Consider the following 21,359-nt stretch of genomic DNA (forward strand, 5'->3'; position numbering starts at 1 on the left):
GGAAGACAAGGTAGGAAAACTACAGCTTGCTGTGGTAAGAGTGTAGTAAGATGCAAACTTCAGGGTATAACAGGCATCAAATCTGTTTCCTAAAGCTGCGTGTCCTGGGCTGCTTTACGCAGAAAGTTTTGGGCTTGCAGTTTTTAGTTTGGTGGTGTTGAGCACCTTCTTTCACCCTTGATCCAAAAGTTTGCTGCTAACCAGTCTAGCTTGCTAGAACTCTATGACACCTTTTGAAGAAACTATAGCGAACTTATGAAAAACACTTCTCCCCACCAATAAAAAACAACTTGAGAGCATGGTTGCAGAAGTCTTAACAAATTTGGCTGAAAGTGGTGCTTCAATTGTATGTAGAATTGTGTTGGAATACTAAGTGTCATAGAAATGACTAAGTTTATTTTTGCCAAACAGAATGCATTACATAAGGCTTGACTGAATACAAATTGAAAGACAACTCCTTTGACTCACTCAAACCTCTTGAGGCAAGCATAAATGTTTGACTCACCTCAGTTTTAAGCAAGGATCTCTCAAACAGCAGAGGAACTTCTGAAAACACCTAACTTAGGAAGCATTTTACCCCTTTGAGTGTTTCTGTGATGATTCTGGTGAGGGTTGCACTCAACTCCAGTAGGGAAAAATTTGTTCCAGGTCTGACATGAGCAACTCAAGTCAAACATGAAGAGCTAATCCATTGTTTTGAAATTAATGCCTTGCAGGTTGGAAAATAAGTATCTCTTTATAAATCATCACTCCTTTCCTTACTACTTTATTGCTTTATTTCATTATTTTCTTTTTCTCTGCCTTGCAAGTCACAAGACCTGCAGAAACTTACTTGAATGAGAGACCACAACAGTTTTGTGAAGTCCAGATGCACCACACAATAAACTCCTTTCTGAGGAAAGTTTTCTGTGCATTATAAATAAGATCTCCTTGCTTCCCCCTTGATGTTCTTTCAGCATGATAACTCCACAATGCCTGGCCATCACGCATCTTTTCCACAGTAACTGCACTGCTGCAGGATACCATATATCCTTGAAAAAAAATTATGGCCTCCAATTACTGTGTACAGGCAAATCTTATTAACTCCAACCTAAATACTGCACAACTCTATAGACCAGGCTAGAAAAACTTAAATTTGTAAGCCTGTGTCTAAACACGGCAATTAAGGAAAGTGCTAGATTAATGGCACTGGAGACGAGCACCTTGTATTGTGAAGAAAATTATGGTAACTTGTCTATAATGCCTCCAAGCTCAAGTGATCCTAGGAAGGCGGTACTGCTTTTTCATCTCGAAGGGTTAATCAGTTTTCCTGTCGGCACAGGGGAACTTTATCACCAGTGCAGAAATGAGGCACTTTAAATAACTGGCACAACTGCACTTGCTGAGTTCATGTGATATCCAAACCTGGACTTCACTGCCGAAGTCCCAAGCCAGGAGACTAGTTCTCTCTCTCAGGGATGCACGTTGTCAGTGCTGTATTAAAAAACCTCTTCTGTATTCTTCCGTGTGGTTTCCAAGGAAAGCAACATTTGTCTGGACAGTTGCTGATCTGCCAGTCCCCCACCAACCTGTCCTCTTGGCCCAACTTCAATCACACTTCGCAAAGCTGTAGTGGTCTCATAGCCAAGTTCCTGCTAGTTCTGTGACAGCTGGTTGCTGAGAAGAAAACAGGGGTGAACCAAAGCAGTGCCTCCTCTGCAGGAAGGGCATGGAAAATCCAGCACGCTCAGCATCAGTCAGCAATCCAGTTCCCACTAGCTGGTCAATACAACCAAGAGGTTGCAAGTTCCACTGCATGCACCTTTGCTACTGGATTGAACTCAGGTGGTGGGAACAAAGACAGACAACCAAGCATCATTACCTTCACTGTAGTGCTTGCCTCAAACCTGAAAGCCTTCGTCTGTCCATTTTCCAAGTATACCTTGAGAACATTGGGCATACAAAGAAGAGAATTCCCCTGCAGAACAAAAGCAACAGCACTAATCCTTGGATGTTAAGCCTCCGGGCACCAGGCTTCTCTGCCTGACGCAGCACATCCCGGTATAAATGGACATCTTTCTCTGCTTTCGCAATACTCTTCTGTGGCACCAAGCTTTATTTCCTGATTACGCTTCTGGCATGGCACAAGGGAAAGAAAGCATTTATAAATGCCTTTATCATAAATTTCCAAGCAGTGCAATAGCTGCACATGGCCCAGATATGCCCACTGTTCAGCTCCCACATGGCGCAGGAAGATCTGGCAGATACTGAAAGCTGAGAGACATCTTGCCTGCTCATTACCAGAAAAGGTCAGATGTCTGCCAGAAAAGACATTGTCCTGTTACTGGGCACCAGCAGCACTAACCCCGACACTGACACTGTCCCACTGGCAGCAGCCATGACTTCAACTCAAAAGCTACCCAAACCCTCCGCGCTACCACAAACAGATCTTGCACGCTATGGGAAGGCTGTAGGATTCAGCAAACCCAGTGGTACTTCTGTTGAGGATTGCCCTAAGATTTGTGACTCTGGGTCTTCCCAAACAGGAGATGGTATCACCAGGGTTTCTTGAGATAGGTCTCAAATGCATTAGACAAGGCAATGACTTCCATAGCAAAAGCACCTCCATTGGATGCTCTGAGAAGGGTCTGGGTTCTTGGTCTCTGTCCTTTTGGGGCTGTCTAGAGCGGCACCTTTCAGCCTCCCACGTTACTCCCTTTAGTAGAGCTCATTTGCACGTTCCTTGTTTTCAGCCTTATTCTTCTTGTTCAGTGCTAAGAAGATTTACTCCTCCACCCCTGGACTTCCCATTCAGCATACCTTTCTTACATTCTTGGACCATCACATTTTTGCTATCTTAAAAAGTTGTCATGACAGTCTCAGGGTTGAGGATGGAATTTCTAAGGTGACCTCTCCTGTGTTTCATTTGCTGTTCGATACCTTATCAATCTCATAACCATGGTCCCTCTTGATATACAGCCCATATATCCTGGAAGTACTACCAGAACAAACACAGAACACTTCCGAATCTTGTTCCTTGTTCCTTCCCTCCCTCTTTTATGGGGTTCAAGCTGCCTACAGTCATTACTGAGGAAAAAGAGTGAACATTGCCACCATTTCTGAGCCCAAGCTCTAACCCCTTTCTGTGAAGTAGCATGAACACATCACATCTCTGACAGGCTTTGGGTCCTCCACCACTTTCAGAAAAGGGATGCTGGTTTACACCAACTGCACATTTTCTCTGGCAGTTCTCGCACCTTCTGCCTATCAGATGAACGGGGCCTTGTATAGCCAGCACACAGCAAAACTTGAAATCTATATAAAAATTCGTATAGAAATTAAGATTCACCACTCTCCTAGTTAGATCCAATTAGCTGGCCAGAACACCCAGATGGGATTTCTCTCCTTTTGTGCAGGCTCTAATAGATTACTATGAATTAATTTGGAAAGCTGCTGCTACGGCGTAAGCAGCTGTAACCCTCCTGTTTTGTCTAGTGCAAGGCTGATTAACTCCATGTTACAGCTAGGCCCCCAGCTTCTAATAATACACTGACTGACACTGACCTGAGGATCCTGAGGGACCAGTCTCTTGCATATCATTCAGTTTTATGGAAATACATAATAAGTTCACAACAGAAAATGGAGGCTTGATAGCACTGAGGCTTATTAACAATTTATGTTCCCAGCTTGGAGTTTCAGGTTTCATCTGCAGAAGGCAGCCTCCGAGTTCCTTCCAGTTGCCACAAAGATCATTTAGCAATGCTCCATTAAGATGACAAGAGCAGTATATTTACTGAAACAGGAGGCTTTGCAGTTTTCCAGGGCCCTAATGCCCATTTTGGCTGTCTTAATACATCAGTCCACTGAAAGGAAAGCAGTTCTAAAACACTCAAGCACAGTTGCTGCCGTCTATGGTGAATAGCGCTTTTCCAGAAAGAAGTCATAAAATGTGCAACAAATCCATTTACTCTCCCTTTCTGCTAATGTTTTATTGTCAAAACAGGGTCCATATCCAACTGGTAAAAAGGGAAGCTAACACCTGTGGTACCCCAACACCCAGATTAATTTCTTTTACCTTTATGTTCTCATCAAATGACTTTGTCCCTTTTCTGCACTTGCAAAGGTATGGTTAACTTTGCTCAGCAGAATATTGGAAGGGGCTTTGTAGGAAGTGCAGAGTACAGCATCCCTTCTGGAATTACCTTCTTCAGACCTCTCAAGATCTACCTCGCAATCAGTAAGCGAACGGCACAGATCTGAGACCTCCATGAACTACAATGGAGTGCCCAACCTCTGGCTGAAACAGCTCCATGGAAGCTCCCAGGCAGATACTACTGTGACCCTACAGCTATAAGAAAAAGAAGAGACTGCTGACATTTTCATGTCTGGCTGTATCCTATGATCAGCCTTGCCCAAGGCCTCTCAGTCATGTCTGCCTGGGACCACTTCCAGAGCACATTCTCCTCTTCTCTGTTCCATCTCCCAACAACGTAAGGGGTCCAGTATGTGTGTCAGGAAGGGTGGCCCACCTCCCATAATGCTCAGGCAGGACACGATTACCTGTCAGTAAGATCTGAGGGATGTGAACACAGCCCTTAGTAGAGCACAGGCAAGTTGCAGCAGCTCCAGCACATCTGGCAACAACTTAGCAGGAAAGAAAGGATACCAGAGTCTAGAGAGACTTACTGGTAAACATGTCAGGAGTCATACCTGACCCTCTCCCGTTCTGGAGAGCAAGCCAGAGATGAAGGAGTCCCAGCATGCCTGGAGTCGGGCACAAGCACCAAAGCATTCACATTCGCAAAACATCGCCTTTAGCCTGGTGCAGGGAGAGAAGAAGAAACACCTGCCACAGGGATGCTCTGCCTGAGCTGGGTCAGGAGAGCTCGCTACCACCAGAGATGGGAAACAAGAGACAGCCCAGAAGGGAAGAAGAAAAGGGCCTAGGGGATGGTTCATCATCACTGCGAAGTGCAAAGCAGCAAGATTGGGTCAGATCTGAACAACTGAACAGCACTCATGAGCAGGGGACATGAGTGGGGGATTTTGACCACTGAAATTTTTCAGCCCAAAAGGAAAAAGGAAAACTCAATAAAGATTCCCCAGCTGACCCCAGTCCATCCCAATGACACTGAGCTTACTAAGTTACACGGAAAGAAAAAGGAATCATTTAAGAGCTGTTTGCGCTTCAGGGAAGCTGCAAGTGTTCTCACTGCTTGTCCTTTTCTGCTACAGGCAGATCCATATCAACCCAGCTTATTTGTTCCCAGTGGTAGAAACCCTAAATCTGCAGCACTCCTCCAGTGAGCTGGGATCTTGTTTCACATAAGAACAGGCTGGCTCAGCTTGCAGATGGTCTGTTACAGAGGTAGCTTGAATGCTCTGTTGAAACCTTCTGCAAGGATATGAAACACAACAAGCTGTCACCCTATCACCTAGAAAACATGTCAAAATTTAAGAGCAAAGCAAAACCACCAGTACCAAACTCTCCGTACGCAAAGCTGCCTGAACACTGCTGAGGGCCAGGAAGAGACACCGCAGCTACTTTGGCTGCAAATAAACCTGGCATGGACAGTAGGATCCATCTCTCATCTTCAGTGTTAGGATTTGTCATGCCCAAACTTCAGTCTAAGGTTTACTGTGGAGAGACTGGCACCTCACAAGATGCTTGCTACCTCCCACAGCTGTGTAATCCTGGTTTAAAGTTTACCTGATTGTAAAAAGACAAAAGTAGTATATGCAAGTATTTTCCATTACTCTGAGTAAACAAATCAAAGATAAAACCCTCTGGATATCAGCACTTCCCCCCCCCCCCCCCCCCCCCCCCCCCCGCCCCCGCCATCACCTGTGAGCCTAGGAAACAAGCTGGGATTGGATGCCTGGATGCTTATCCAGGGCAGACTAGCACAGAGAGGGTGCAGCCACTCTGTAGGTCCTGGTCATGCTAACCCCAACCTGGCATCTGTCCACAGGACAGACCCGTTTCTTCCCAGCATGCAGTGCCCCCTGCACCTGCTGCAGCCATGCCCCACTGACCTGCGTGTGTCCATTCACCAGCACTTCCTCTGCAAACCGTACTTTCACAGGGTTTGTTTTTAGCCTTGCCCTCTTCTCTGCAGTAAGAAACGATGACTTAGGCCCACCCTGAAAAAATAACAGCACTCAGTCGGCAGCTCAGTCTGTTGCTGTTCCATATGAGAGGCAGAGGAGGCTTGCTAAAGGCCTTTTTGACCCGGGCAGTTCCTGCCTTCTGAACCCAACTCCGGCTGTCCAACAAGTGGACACACATGTACATACTCCTAATTTCACTGCATGTTAACCAGCTACTGTGTTTAGGCAACCCCCCAACTCCTGCAATGAAGTCAGGATCCTGCAGAATGACTGTTAATGTACCAACAGCGGGCTTGCAGTGAGGCTAACAGTACAATAAACTGCAGAGCGCCTTGCAGTGACGGACAACCCACGCCCTGTCAGGGCCTCACAAGAACACAGCAAGAAACTTCCCAGCTCAGCTGGGGTTTCTAGAGCATACTCTTCATATTGCAAATATTTAAGAAAACTGCCCAAAAGGGAAAATGCCAACTTGACTTCGTTGCACTGTCGTCACATAAACGTGCTTTCACCATTACAGGATCCTACCAAACTCCATGTAAGCCTAGGAACCACCGAGGTTTTGTGCCCAAATGTCCTGCTCTGGGAAAGCATGATATTCCCTAAGAAGAAGAGAGGCACTATACCTCAGTATCCTCCTAGACAACTTTGAGGCGGAGCAATCCCTACACTCTTGCCAGAAGCGCAGGTGCCTCCAACCTGCCAAAGCCCCATCTTGCCCATAGGCCATTTAGCGAGGATGGAGGAAGGGAGGCAGGCGGGAGTGTCTGTGTCCGGCCAGCAATCCCTTCCAGAGTCTGCCGGGCTGTACGGAGCATCACGGCCCACAGCTGCCCTAAGGAGGGCCAAGGGCTCCCGCTTCCCTTCTAGTGTGGCCAGAGCAGCCCCGGCAGAGGGGCTGGTGTCCATCAACAGGAGGTGTTACCTCTCAGCTCTAAGCACAGCTGCCTTCACAGTGGGGCAAGAGCCAACCCCAAACCCAAGATCAGCCTTGGCTGTATTTGGAGATGTCCTTAAAGTGACCTGCAAAGGAAAAAACAAAAATGGGTTTGTGCCCTATTTGCTTCTCCACAACGCATGAAGGCCTGTGAAGGGTGTTCCAAATCCCATGAAGTTTTCCAAAGCCTTTTCTCTCTGAAAAGCCGTTTCATTTTCCCCCTTTTGGCAAGCATTCAGGTCTTGCATAACTAACTCACTTCTTCCTTGATCTCTACAGATGGATCAAGTGTTGGCAAGAACGACAGCCAACATACTAGGCAAGAGAGATCAGATTCACAAAACAGGGAAGCCACTGTTCAGTGGGTCTTCTTAAAATTGTTCTGGTTACTTTGGCTTTGTGCACATCCACCGAATGCCAACACCTGGGAAACTCTGGGCAGGAAAAATATATTTAAGAGATCTTCTGTTTAATGTACCTTTACTAAGTGGCCAAGAAATCTCATGGCCTGAGAGTTCCAGTAAGTCAACTGAAGGAGCTATCATTCTTGTTTCTAAGAATAAATAAAAATAAAAAAACCTCCAAACAAATGAAAAACACTTCCCAAATGCTTTCCAGGGAGAAGCAGGGGGGAAATCCCCCTCAGGCCACTTTCATACATCACAAGAAGCCAAAAAGCACACAAACCCAATTTTGTCCTTGCTTTGCAGCTCAGCTTTTGCACACATTGAAAACCACATGGACATACACGTCACGTTGGCAGCACGTGTTTTCTGGGGAATTTTATGCTACAGAAATGGGCAATCAGCACCAATGTTTTGTACTAAAACTTCCTTCTATTCCCAAAGTACGATCCACACCTAGGCCCTGGCCCTTAACCAGACACAGCTGGAGAAAATTTTGCCAGCACTCAACAAGGAGAACCTCAGGAGCTTCCAAGCAGCACCTAAGGCACATGTGGGCCTGCAGCCCCAGCACCTGCCTTTCGTGCTCAGGGTGCCTCCATGGCCCAGACAGCCCCAGCACACAGGGAGCATGCCGGGCTGTCCGTGGTGGGCTCGGCCACCACTTGCTGAAGAGATCTGCCTACATCCTAGTCAGTTGTGGCCTCCTGGCCCCTGCGAAGCCTGTGTGCCAGCCCAGCCACCCCACCTTCCCTGAGGGCCATGCTGGTGGGCACGGCCACCTTGGAGCAGTGCCGCAGGGCGTGCTGAGAGTGCTGAAGAAAGGCCATTTACCGACGTGCAGCGCAGGACAGTTAGGAGGAGCTCGTCACCAGCCTCCCTGCAACAGAGACACGCAGTCAGCCAGGGTCAGCAGATGCCTGTGCCTTCCTCCCCACCATTGTGGCAGATGGTGCCTGTGAGGCCTTTAGCCCCTCCGCCCGCCCCGTGAGGGACCGCTCCCAGCCAGCAAGCAGCAACATGGCGGAGGAAAGAGGGGGCACCCTGCTCCCCGGGGCTGGTCCTGCGGGGCAGGCCCCACTGAGCGAGGCCCAGCTCCATGGGGTGTCAGGCCCACAGGGCCATGTGCCTTCGCCACCCTTGATGAGACCCAGTCCCCGCACCTCCCCTTCTCAGCCCTCCGCCGCCTCGTCCCACGGGCCATGCGGGACCACACCTGATGATGTCAGCCGCTCGTTCGACAGACATGTCATCCACTGCGGTAGAGTTTATCCTGAGGAGCTGGTCGCCTGGCTGCAGCTTCCCTTCGGCAGTGCTCCCTGCGGGTGACCAGCACACTGTTAGTCACAGCAGCACCGCGCCGGCAGGGCTCCTCGCACCGGGGACGTTCATCGTCAGCTCCTCACCTCGCCTGGCACCCACCTGCCTCAGCAGCTGTACTGGGTGGCACAATACGAAGGACCCAAAGGACACTGGGCCCTTATGCCAGCTGGTGTACCACTGCCCATGCCCGTGCTGCCTCACCTGGGCTCTCCGCCTGTCCCACGAGCTGCCCCTGCACCACAGAAAATCCCTCTTGCGCCATGTCTTTCCCCTTTGTCACAGCCGCTTCAGGGATGGCCTGCCTGGGGTGCAGCAGAAGGACTCACAGGCGCTTGGGAAGCCGCAGGAGCACTGCGGCGTAGCAGCACTGCCTTGCCCTTCACCCACCTGCGAGCTGCCGCAGCCAGCGCTTCCTCTCTGCAGGTCTGCACCATGGCCTGACCCTGCGGGTCTCACCCCAGCAGCTGACTGCATACGCCAGCAGGCCGCCATCCAGACCAAAGTGCTGCAGCAGTCCTCGGGAGATGCGGGCTGCATTCCCAGCATGGTGACTCCCCTCTGCAACCTGGGAGAGCACGGAGAAGGCCTCCCTTAACCATGCTGTCTGCTGGCAGGACCCACAACAAGGCAAAAAGATGGTTTCTGAGCTTTGCTTTCCAGGAAAGTAGCAGCCACAGGATCCAAGGGGCTAAGGAGGAGGTGTATCTCCAGCCTAAGAGTGAGGAGCACACATTCAGCCCCCCGTTCCACCAGCAGTTGCAACAGCAGCACCCTGTGGAACTTCCCTGCCAGACAGGGTTTGCCCATGCACCTACCTCGCACCTGTCACCTGCCCCTCAAGGAGACCCCAACGCCAGGTAGCGTACATGAAAGGCAAAACACACAATCATTTGGAATTAAACATGGGGCTTTTAGCGGTGGGCTCCCGCAGGACAGGACAGCACTTAAAAGGACAGGTTTCTTTGTGCCTCACTTTTAATAAAATGTTGATTCTTCTGATTAGGCAGAAAGAAAAGTGTAACAGAAAACCTCCTTCCCTACTTCCTAGACCCCAAGACTCTCAGCTGATTCAGCCACATTTCAGTGGGAAAGGGTATAAAGAGAAAATTTCACTCAAAAGCAGTGGGAAAGGACAAGAGACCATACTGTAGTGCCTTTACGCTCAACAGCCCACAAGCAGGAGCAAGCACTCGGATGGTTCCCCCAGGCAGACAGACAATGCCACAGCCCACAGGAGCAGCCAGAGGCAGAGCTCAGGCCAGCTGTCCAGCCACCCTCCCCACAACACCTACCTGTCCAGCTCAGGCATAGACTTCCTCTGGCTGTCACACACCAACAGGAAAAAAATCAGGCATTTTGGTGTCCCCATTACAAAAATGAGAGGTAAAGAAAAAACAGATTCACAGGTTTTGATTCAACCCCCACCCCCACCCCGGCACCTTAAAAGCAGAGTTATAACGCTCCTTTTTATAACTGGAGGGGTTGATCTGCTTGACTGAAGCAGAATTTCACCTGGGCTGTCTGTTACTCACAGTGATCCTCTTGGCATTACAGGGTTGTAAGCCCATAGAGCATTTTCAACAACAGATCACTGGGGCCACTGCGGAATAAGAACTCTTTAAGATTAGATTAAATTCTTCCTATGCATTTCAGATGAAACACCGGAAAGAACTTTGCTCTGAAGCAGCTCTTTGCATGCCTGAAGGTCAGCTGTGTCCAAGTGCAGGCAAAGGATTCGTGGTAAAGCTGCCACTGGCTTAGACTTCTTTCATGTCATCACATTCAGGTAGATGTTCAAGCACTCTGCACGCCACAGGCACACAGCCTTCTGCCCTCAGTATTCAAGGATCACATGCCAACCAGAGGTACCTGAGAAACTCATAATCTTGCAGGAGTTTGTCACTAAGGCTATCTGGGACGACTCAGGCCTGTCACATCTGTGATTGCAGAGAGAAAGAAATGGTGCTTACCTGCAGTGACAGATGCAATCGTAAGAGGAAGGTTTGGATAGATTTCAAAGCCATAGTGATGGAGGATCAAATCTTTGTATACTGTGACAGTAAGTTTGACACGGCTGGCAGGCTGGCCACTGCCATCACTGGTGCTGTCTGTCACAGACACTCTGCCCCTGTGAGACAAGAAGCCAGTGATTAATTAATATACAGTCAGAAGATAATTTATTGAAGGGGCATGGATCCACACACCTACACGCCCCTCCTCCCCACTTTCAGTGGGCTGCACCAGTAACACAGGGAGGCCAGCACTTCTCTGGGTACCCATGGGTGGCTCTGCACTGTGCAGGCCTGCGGTGATCCCCGAGGCTCCACAGAAAACTGAAGACATCAGAACAATGGCACTAGCTGGTTGTAACCACAACTCTTCCAGCTACCCCAGCCCAGTGGTCACATAGTGGGAGAACTCCAGGTGTGCCCCACAGCAAGCCCCGACCTCCACAGATCACAGCAACACCCTTATCCAGCAAGGCAGTGAGAGAATTTACAGCTCTCTACTTCTTCCAGGATCCAGTCCAGCTTACTTTTGATTTACAGACCTTAGGAAAGTAAAGCAGCTGTGAGCTGGGCCCAGTCTTGCCCTAAAAACAAGGGCCAACAGCAAGACACAAAGAGGAGTACAACCCCACCTGCAAGAAAACTGTATTTCGCGTTGAGCAGTATTGTATTTCTGCAGCTGTGGCTCACAAAACCAGAATGGGTTAAAGCAGGAACCTCTGACCCTGGAAACCAAGGGGGAAGCTTAAAAACATTGTTTTCCCTAGGGATTATTGTATGCATAGTTCCCAAGAACAACTGAAACAGTGAATAAGATCTGCAACCCCTGACCACCCGTTTGTTGGGAACAAGCTTGTGCTGTCTCTGATCAAAGGTGATCAACAGATATTTCTTTCACAAAAAACATGTTTACCTGGATGCACCGTCCCGAGAGCGATGAAGCCATTTTGCTACCACTTGCTCTATTCTACATGCTTTGCGTGTCTGGTTTAAGTTAGCCTCCAAATCTTCCATTTACCTGAAAGGGACAGAAACCACAGGAAAACAGAAATCTTCTAGACACTGTTCAGTTATCAACACCGATTCACAACTCTCCTGTAATAAAGACATCCGTGGGCACCTTGGGAAGACCACATGCTTTAACAGAGGATGTTAATATGTGTAACACTTAATCTGATTCTTCTTGCCCATCCAGTCTCCCCTTGCCTGGTGCTTTTGGTTAGTCCATGTTGGCGGTTATAGCGCGTTAGCTACTCATGGTAGAGAATAACCCAGTAACCTCTGTATTCTTCTTTCATGGTTTCTGGATCCTGTGATGATATATCTAGTCACGGGAAAGCCCTTCTCTGTTTTAATCTGTTTTAAAAGTTTGGTAACACCCACCTGTATGCTGATCCAAACTAGACATGCTTCTTCCACTGACCATCATCTCAGGGGCAAGTACACAGCCTTCAGCCTCAGTGGGCCAGACACTTCAGGGCATGGCAGTGACACCTACAGCAAACTCCTAACTGCCTTGGGGAGGCAGAGAACTGGTGTATTCCCTCCCTGTGACAGATTTCCTCTCAGATGAACACAGCCACAGAAATTCTGCAGAGAGCAGTAATGAAGCAAGAAACCGAGTGGCCAGTGCAAGCTGCTACAGACTGCTGTTTGCACTAGCAGCAGCAGTCTCTAAACACAGGTCATAAGCTCAAATTTTTCTCTGATAAAACTGGTCCAGTGTCCTGAAATCTGCTAGTCCTGGAGCTCTGCAAACATACATGGTTCCAGAAATCAGTAAAGTGAGTGGCTCATCCTGGATCTTCCACTTAAAAGCCCTAGGTCAACAATATGAAAATGGTTGCTCACCCAACCTGCTCCTTGTGCGTGTACCCTTTACTGTTGGTAGGATGGTTTTAGTCCTACTGAACTGAAGGACTGCAGCATTAGAAGGGTTTGGTTCTCTAGTTAATTCATTGTGACTTTAATTGCACCCAAAAATGTTCCTTCTTTTGAAGATACAATGGTTAGGTCAGCTTCCAGACCCCAAAATGAACCTGCCAGTCCACAATTCCTCTACCAATACAGATAATTTGCCACTTTAACATTGTGTCTTCCTTGATACAGGTGACTATTTCTGTTATTCAGACACTGGAAAGAGCTGTGGGCTGCAAGTAAACCAAACACAAAATGAAACAGAAAATATGTCTGCATCTACAAGAAGCCACAGAGGATATAAACTCTTGTATTTCAATTGTATTTCAGCAAGGAAACAGAATTACTATATCTACCTTTCACGCTGTGTCTTCTGGTCAGCTTGCAAGCTTTGTAGGTCCTGAGGTCCTCCCTTGTGTCTTCTGCTCAGACAGTAAGTTCTGCACATTGGGGACATTGTCCGTTATGCTGAGACAGTGCAGAGGACAGCGGACTGCTGGTCCATAGCAGGAGCTGTATTAGAGAAGTATTAGTAAGTTAACTTCAGATAAAAGAGAGTTAGTTTGAAGCTGACAGAAATGAGGCACAGAACATTCTGTCTGCACATAAACTGGAACTCTCCCCCCAGCACCCTCCCAGCTCACAACACTCCTCCCAACTCATCTTTTCCAACAAGGATGAGAAGACATGACCAACATTTGTTGATGTCTCTTTCCCTCCCCGGAAGCTATTCTGGCCCATTTCAGACTGGTGTAGCAATGGACAGAAAAGAGGGGAAAGGGCCACAAAATTCAGCCCTCGGGGAGTTCTTTCTGTGCATTCTCTTGGCTGCTCTTTCTTATGCAACACAATTCAAAACTGCTCCTTCAGCCGCAGTGCTTCTGTATCTGCCTCAGAGCTGCATCTCTGAATGAAAAACGAGTACCCTGGCAATCAGATGGTGTTTTCTGTATTGTAGGATGTGAAATCTGCTCCCTTTCCAGAAGGTGACTGGGAAGTAACCACAGAACAAGTAGAAGCATAGAAGTTCTGCAGCCTGAAAGACACAGATAGGACGTGTCAGACCAAGGCCTGAGCAGTCATTGTCCATGCTTAGCATGCTCCCTTTCAGCCGCAGCATTTCACTGCTTCTGACAGTCAGCTCCATAGACACTTGTGCAACAGTGTGGCTGGAACCACCTTCTGACTTTGACTTCATCTCTCTTCTCAGTAGCATAAAGGGCTTTGGCTTGCCTACATTCCTTCCAACACTCTAACACCCCACTTTGAGCCACGGGGAAAGTCCTTCTTGCAGCTGGTCCTTCATCCCAAGAGGCTCTCTGTTTGGGTGCCTACAAGTCATCTGCTTCAGCTACTGATGTGCTGAGATTAGTTGTTCTCTGGTGCTTTCTCACTACCTCCATGTACAGCTCCACACTCTAACACTGCTCCGTACCTTTTACTTCTTTGCAGAAAGACAGCCTTTCTTTTCTACTTTTTTGCTGTACTTCACAAAACACGATTTCTGGACAAAACCTCTTAACCCGCAGGAGGAAAAGCCTGAGGAACAAATATAAATGCTGAAAAAACCCAGATGCAATACTAAGAGAAAAAACCACACAATGTCCTTTAATAAACCGGAATGTTTGAGCCATACAATAGGTGTCTTAGAAGAAGCAGTTTTGGTAGGTATTTCCCTATAACAGAGCAAAACACAAGGCAGCAGCCTTCTTTTTCACGGTGTCCCCAGGGCAGACAGCACCCACACATCTGCTGAGTAGGACAGGACTACTCAATCTTTTGCACAGATCCATCATGCGTGTGCAGCTCGCACCACCTCCTTGCTTCAAAGACGTCCTATGAATGCTCCATCCCGAGTCCTTCTCCCACCTGCCCTTTCGCAACGATTTTTGAGCCAAGCCCTTAAGCTGTTGAGCACATCACTAAGCAGCCTGAGTGGGCTAGGATCCTAATACACAAGGATCCTTAAACTCTGGCAGAGGAAATTAAGACTTGTCAGGCATTTGTGTGGCTAACTGACCCATCCACGTGGCCATTGCTTGGTGTGTCAGAGGAAACCTGGGTGGGTGGTTCTGGCTCTTCAGGAACAGCACTGACTTGAAGATCAGAACCTTGGGAAACCTCACAACAGGTAGCCACAGGGCAGTGCAACAGAGAGCAGTTGTGGGGAAGCGCATTGTCACCTGCATGGAGGGAAAGGACACAAGAACTACCAGCCTTCACTGTCTGTGTGTCATGCACATCTACCACAGCAGCAAGAATACTGCTCCCTGCCAGCCTCCTGTTCCATAGCCTCCCCTTCAGCCATTGCAGTGGCACAGAAGGCTGCAAACAAGGATAACATAGATGTGACCTCACCTCACTCAGTTCTTGCCCGCTCCAAAGTGGAGCGGAAAGTCGGTGGCAGCCCATCATACAAGGAGAGGAAGCCATTGATAAATGGGTGCCAACTGTGCAATCAGGCAGAAAGCACCAAATGGAGGAGTACTCAGCCAGCTAGCCCAGATTTGACTGGCAGGGAAAAAAAAAAAAAAAAAAAAAAACAAACCACAAACCCACTTTCAAGGAAAACATTTCACATTTTCTCATGTCGTTACATGGAAAGTATTAACTCATTAAACTGAAATTTTCTGATGGAAAATTTTTTTCTGCTACTTTTCAAACTGCATTTTTGTTTTAAAGTGTTCACTACCATGAAAATGTAGCAGCAACAGCAGTAGTGAGAATCAGCCGGTTTCCTCCACTCACTGATGGCAGAGAACTGCATGAATAGAAATAATTGCAATAAGCTGTCATAAAACACCTCTGGATGTGGTCCACCCATATCTTCACTCATCTGGGCTTTTGGAAACATCTTTCCAAGTACTTATTGTAAAGGATGCCAGACAGTGGTGAGCAATCTCAAGAAAGGCAATAATAAAAACCAAAGAGTGTATAATGTGCCATTCCCCCCGATCCTCAAAGTGCAGTCACAATAATGGGTACTGACAAAAAGCTGTGACACTTCAGTGCTCCTCTGGGTGAACAGAGGACTGCGGCTCGTGATTCACTGCCCATGCAGCAAGCCTTCAACATACAAACCACAGCGCATGTGGCAAGCAGCCCTGCAAGGCTACAAAGAGTACAGGGGTTTGAGGGAACACAGTCCTTGCTCTTTTGCTGCAATTTTTTCCCCACCGGCACCTTGCAAGAGCACGCATTGCTGAGACCGCACTGGGCCGCAATCCAGACTTCCTCGGAGTAACTAGCAGACAGAACAAGGATAACCGAGGTTATCTTCAGGATATTCAGCATGGTTGCTTTTCTTATACGGGTTTTTGATTCTGCCAGAGACATCAGGCAGGCCACCTGAGAGCAACCAGAACAAGCAGCCTGGGGGGAAGCACACAAGAGGACACCATGGGCAGGCAGGTCATTTTTCAATGACTATAGCTTGTTAGGGAGGGATGAGACCTGTCTAGAAGAGACAAGGGACTCTTTGGCAGCAGGCTGGCCAGCTTGGTGAGGCGGGCTTTAAATTGCAGGACTCGGGGGCATGGGTCCAAATTGGCAATGCTCACGCCATCGCATCAAACTGGGGAATAAGCCAGGCCAGCCAGAACAGTGATGTATGCTCCTTAGCTGCCCGCCAAGCTGAGCGCCAGAAGCCCAACCACCTCAAGGGTGGATCCCCTTGCACCCTGCCTGCTCAATTACCTCGCTGAAATGCCTGTACACCAATGCATGCAGCATGGGGAATAAGCAGGAAGAATTAGAGATCTGTGTGCAGTCACAGGGCCGTGACCTCGTTGCTGTTACAGAGACACGGGGGGATAGCTCGCATGAGCAGGATGCTGCCACGGTTGATGTGTACTTTTTAGGAGAGACAGGCCAGCAAGGAGAGGTGGTGGAATTGTTCTTTCTGCGAGGGAGCAATAGGAATGTATTCAGCTCTGCCTGGGCATGGACGAAGAGTGAGTTGAGAGCTTATGGGTAAAGATTAAGAGGCAGGCCAACACGGGGGACATTGTTGTCGGTCAGGCCCCCTGATCAGGAATAGGACATCAATGAAGCCTTCTACAGACAGTTGGAGGTAGCCCCACAATCAGAGGCCCTGGTTCTTTTGGGGACTTCAACCACCATGCTATCTTCTGGAAAAACAACACAGCTAGGCACATACAGTCCAGGAGGTTCCTGCAAAGTGTTGCTGATAACTTTTTGACACAGGTGGTGGAGGAGCCAATGAGGTGAGGTGTGCTCCTAGACCTTGTACTCAGAAAGAAGGACTGGCTGGGGATGTGAAGGCTGGGAGCAGCCTTGGCTGTAGTGACCCTGAGATGGTGGAGTTCAGGATCCTGCATGGAAGACACAGGACAACAAGTAGGATTACAACCCTGGACTTCAGGAGAGCTAATTTTGGCCTCTTCAAGGACCTACTTGGTGGAATCCCATGGGTTAGGGCTCTGGAAGGTAGGGGGTCCAAGAGAATGGCTAATATTCCAGCATCACTTTCTTCAAGTTCAATATTGGTGCACCCCTATGAGTAAGAAATCAAGCTAAGGGGGCAGGAGAACCTGCATGGATGAGCAAGAAGCTTCTGAAAAACCTCAAACAGAATAAGGAAGTTTATGGGATGAGAAAAAAGGGACAAGCCATTTGAAAGGAATATAGGAACGTTGTCAGAGTATGCAGGGATGTGATGAGGAAAGCTAAGGTCCATTGGGATTAAATCTGGTGAGGAAGGTCAAGGACAACAAGAAGGGCTTCTTCAAGTACAGCAGCAGGAGAAGGGTGACTAGGGAAAATGTGGGCCCATGGCTGAATGAGGTGGGTGCCCTGGTGAAAAAGGACACACAGAAAGCGGAGTCACTGAATGCTTCCTTTGCTTCAGTCTTTACTGCTAAGGATAGCCCTCAGGAATCCCAGACCCCAGGGGCAAGAGAGGAAGTGTGGAGAAAGGAAGAGTCTGCCTCGATTGAGGAGGATCAGGTTAGAGATCACTTAAGCAAACCTGGCACCCACAAATCCATGGGCCCCGATGGGATGCACCACCAAGCGCTCAGGGAGCTGGCAGATGTTACTGCCAAGACAATCCCCATCACCTGTGAAAGGTCATGGTGGACAGGAGAGGTGCCTGAGGACTGGAGGAAAGCCAGTGTCACTCCTGTCTTCAAAAAGGGCAAGAAGGAAAGCCCAGGGAACTCCAGGTTGGTCAGCCTCACCTCTATCCCTGAAAAGGGGATACAACAGCTCATCCTGGATGCCACCTCTTAAGCATGCGGAAGAAAAGAAAGTTACCAGAAGTAGTCAACATAGATTCACCAAGGGGAAATCATGCTTGACCAACCTGATAGCCTTCTCTGATGGAACAACTGGCTTGGGTAGATGAGGGGATAGCAGCAGATGTTGTCTGTCTTGACCTCAGCAAGGCTTTGGTACTGTCTCTCATAACATCCTCATGCACAAACTTAAGGAATGTGGGTGAGATAAGCGGACAGTGAGGTGGATCGAGAACTGGCTGAACAGCAGCACTCAGAGGGCTGTGTCCAGTGGCACAGAATCTGGCTGGAGGCCTGTAGCTAGCGGTGTTCCCCAGGGGTCAGTGCTGGGTCCAGTCCTGTTCAACCTTTTCATCAGTGATCTGGATGAAGGCACTGAGAGCACCCCCAGAAAGTTTGGTGATGATACAAAACCGGGAGGAGCGGTTTGATACATCAGATGGCTGCATTGCCATTCAGTGAGACCTGGGCAGGCTGGAGAGCTGGGTGGAGGGCAACCTAATGAAGTTCAGCAAAGGCAAGTGTAGGGTCCTGCACCTGGGGAGGAACAGCCCCCCACACCAGTACGGGCTGGGGCTGACCTGCTGGGGGGCAGCTCTGCGGAGTGGGACCTGGGAGTGCTGGTGGGCAGCAAGTTGCCCATGGGCCAGTCGTGTGACTTTGTGGCCAAGGTGGCCGGTGGGATCCTGGGGTCCATGAGGAGGAGCGGGGCCAGCAGGTGGGGGGAGGTGACCCTCCCCCTCTGCTCCGCCCTGGGGAGGCCACATAAGGAGTGTGTGCCCAGTGCTGGGCTGCCCAGTTCAAGAGGGACAGGGAGCTACTGGAAAGGCTCCAGTGGAGGGGTACGAAGCTGATGAGGGGGCTGGAGCATCTCTCTCAGGACAGGCTGAGAGAGCTGGGCCTGTTTAGCCTGGAGAAGACTGAGAGGGGATCTTGTCAGTATCTGCAAATACCTTAAAGGCGAGTGTCAGGAGGACGGGGCCAGGCTCTTTTCAGCGGTGCCCAGTGACAGGACCAGGACGAGAGGCAACAGGCACAAACTGCAACACAGGAGGTTCCTTCTGAACACAAGGAAAAAGTTCTTTTCTTTGAGGGTGACAGAGTGCTGGAAGAGGCTGCCCAGAGAGGCTGTGGCATCTCCTTCTCTGGAGACGTTCGAAACACACCTGGACGCAACTCTGTGCAATCAGCTCTAGGAGAGCCTGCCTGAGCAGGGGGTTGGTCTAGACGATCTCCAAAGGTCTCTTCCAACCCCAGCCAGTCTGTGATTTTGCCTGACTCCAGCTGTCTGTGCTGAGCTCCAAGACAGTGAGAAAAATGACCCATCTTCTGCCTCCTCCCACAGACATTGTCCAAGGAGGTCAAGCCAGCTGAAGAAAATCCCTTTCTTTTGCTTTAACGGGGCAACTTGCACCTGCATCTCCCTGAAAAGATCTCAAAACCTCTTGTGGACATCAGTGATTCACTTGGCAGGGCAGGGCATCCAGCTGCAGGCAACACAGAGGGTGCACTTAAAGATCTTCACATCAGCACTAACAACTTACTACAGCCCAGCCTCCCTCATATGGACATTCCTAGAGCCCCTGCTCTAGAGTTGTACTGGTGGCTGGAAGTTTCAGATTCAGTTTAATTCTTACTATGGGAGTGAAGTATCTGACCCTTAGAGCAGAAACAAAAATACCCTTGATACATGATCCCAGCTGCATCCTCATGAGGCAAATGCAGAGGAATTAAAGGTGGTTGGTTGCGTTAAATTTCCTGAAGTTTGGGGCCTGATTTGTTTTAAATACTGGGAACCATCAGCTACGACACAAATATTACTATGAGAATACATGTATTTAGAGCAGATCTGGAACAGCTACATTTTCTTCTTTACAAGATGCACCTTTCTTCTTGAAAAGCAGATGATCAGCATTTGCCTTAACACTGTTGCTGCCAGCCCTGATGATGCTGCCAGTGGAAGATGAAGCCAGGCTTGGCAGCAGGTACCCGATTACTGTAACTTGCTCTCTGTGGGGTATAAGGAGCACATATCAGGGGCCTGTGCAGCTACTCAAAGATTAATGTAGTACTCCCTGACTCACATGTGAATTCCCTAAGGGAGTAAAGGGCTTTTAAGGCTTCTTCCACCTCCCATCTCCAAGTCAGTCCCCCGGCCACCCTACAGTAATCAGGAGAGCAGCCAGCTCCAACCTCTAAGCTCCAGCTAATCCCACATAGCCTTCACAGGGAGCCTCACCACGTGCAACAAGGTCATCTGATCGTGGAACACACAAGCCCTGCCTCTGGCCACCCTAACATGCCAAGGACCCCAACACCACCAGCAACCTCCCCAGCAGCAGCTGTAGGGGAGACCATTCCTTCTGCAGAATGTTTCTCTTAACTGCAGAAGCCTTAGGGCTTGCAGTCAAAATGTGTGGTGTTGAAAATAAAGGCAGTAAAATTCAACAGCAGTGAGGGCTACGGCCCGAAGTGTAAATACAGTGCTTTGTGCTGGTTCCCTCTGCTTTTCATCGAAGCTGTATCTCTCTTTTGATGCAAGGTCAAAACCTGTGCAGCGGGCTAGGTCTTTAAAAAGCAGGCTGCTGCTCCTCAGCAAAGGCTTCCAGCTCCAAAAATGGCCTCCTGTCCTCTTCCAAATGCTCCTTTATGGAGCTGCAGCAAGACTGCTGGTACAAACACCACTCATCGCTGCTAACGCAGCCTCAGAGTCTCATCTTTACTGTTGTCCTTTGACAGACAGCTAATTCCAGAGCAGAGCTCATGGGATTCAAAGTAATCACAGTGATGCTGAACTTCAGCAGTTCCTGTGGAGACAAAGCAGAGGTGTCCGTGCTAGGCATGCGGTGCTATGAGGATGCTGTGCACTGCAGCTGTAAAAGCCCTCTTCCAGAACAAGCTGTGAAAAATACCCATGACAGGGTTGTGCATTTCATCATATCTTTGCCTTTTTTTGGTAGAGGAACATAAACAAGTCCACAGCCCTGCCAGTATCCAGACTGTAGCTATTCTTGCCGAAAAGGCTGAAGGTGCTAGCGGAACCATGCTCTGCCCTCCCTGAGGCAGAAACATCCACGAGAAAAACACAAGATCAAAGTGATCCTCCCATCACTAGGCAGAAAGCGGTAAACTTGAAGGAAAGGAGTGAATGGAGGCAAGTCTATGCCTGGGGCAGCAGGCGAACCCCCTCCTTGCCTACCTCACCTTCCCAGGTGCCTCTATACAACAGGCATGTGGGTCTGGATTTGGAAGGTCAGTCAACTGTTAATGTCAATGACGGTGCATCTACACATGCTGGACAAACTAAAGGGAAGAAGAAAATGCACAGGGGAAGAAAGAAAAGTGGAAGAAGAAAAAGGCAGTGGAAACGGGGACAGCTATCCTGCGAAGAGCATAGGGATGTTGCCCAGTTGTGTAGGGA

At 48.9% G+C, this 21,359-nt stretch overlaps 1 protein-coding gene across 14 annotated transcripts in view; it reads right to left on the bottom strand.

Annotated features, from left to right (window-relative positions):
- FRMPD1 (FERM and PDZ domain containing 1) overlaps positions 1–21,359 on the bottom strand; it is a 62,810-nt gene that overhangs the window by 13,504 nt on the left and 27,947 nt on the right. For 4 of the 14 annotated variants that reach the window (XM_080372479.1, XM_080372467.1, XM_080372478.1 and 1 more), the window contains exons 2-8: positions 13,037–13,193; positions 11,677–11,781; positions 10,725–10,882; positions 8,648–8,750; positions 8,266–8,311; positions 6,016–6,123; positions 1,862–1,957 (exon numbers count right to left, since the gene is read on the bottom strand). In XM_080372479.1, the coding sequence (XP_080228605.1) occupies positions 1,862–1,957; positions 6,016–6,123; positions 8,266–8,311; positions 8,648–8,750; positions 10,725–10,882; positions 11,677–11,777 (612 nt within the window). In that variant the 5' untranslated portion in view covers positions 11,778–11,781; positions 13,037–13,193. The other 10 variants (XM_080372476.1, XM_080372473.1, XM_080372475.1 and 7 more) reach the window with 9 other exon arrangements.

Source organism: Falco punctatus (genome assembly GCF_963210335.1).
Source record: "Falco punctatus genome assembly, chromosome: Z".
NCBI classification, from domain to species: Eukaryota; Metazoa; Chordata; class Aves; order Falconiformes; family Falconidae; genus Falco; species Falco punctatus.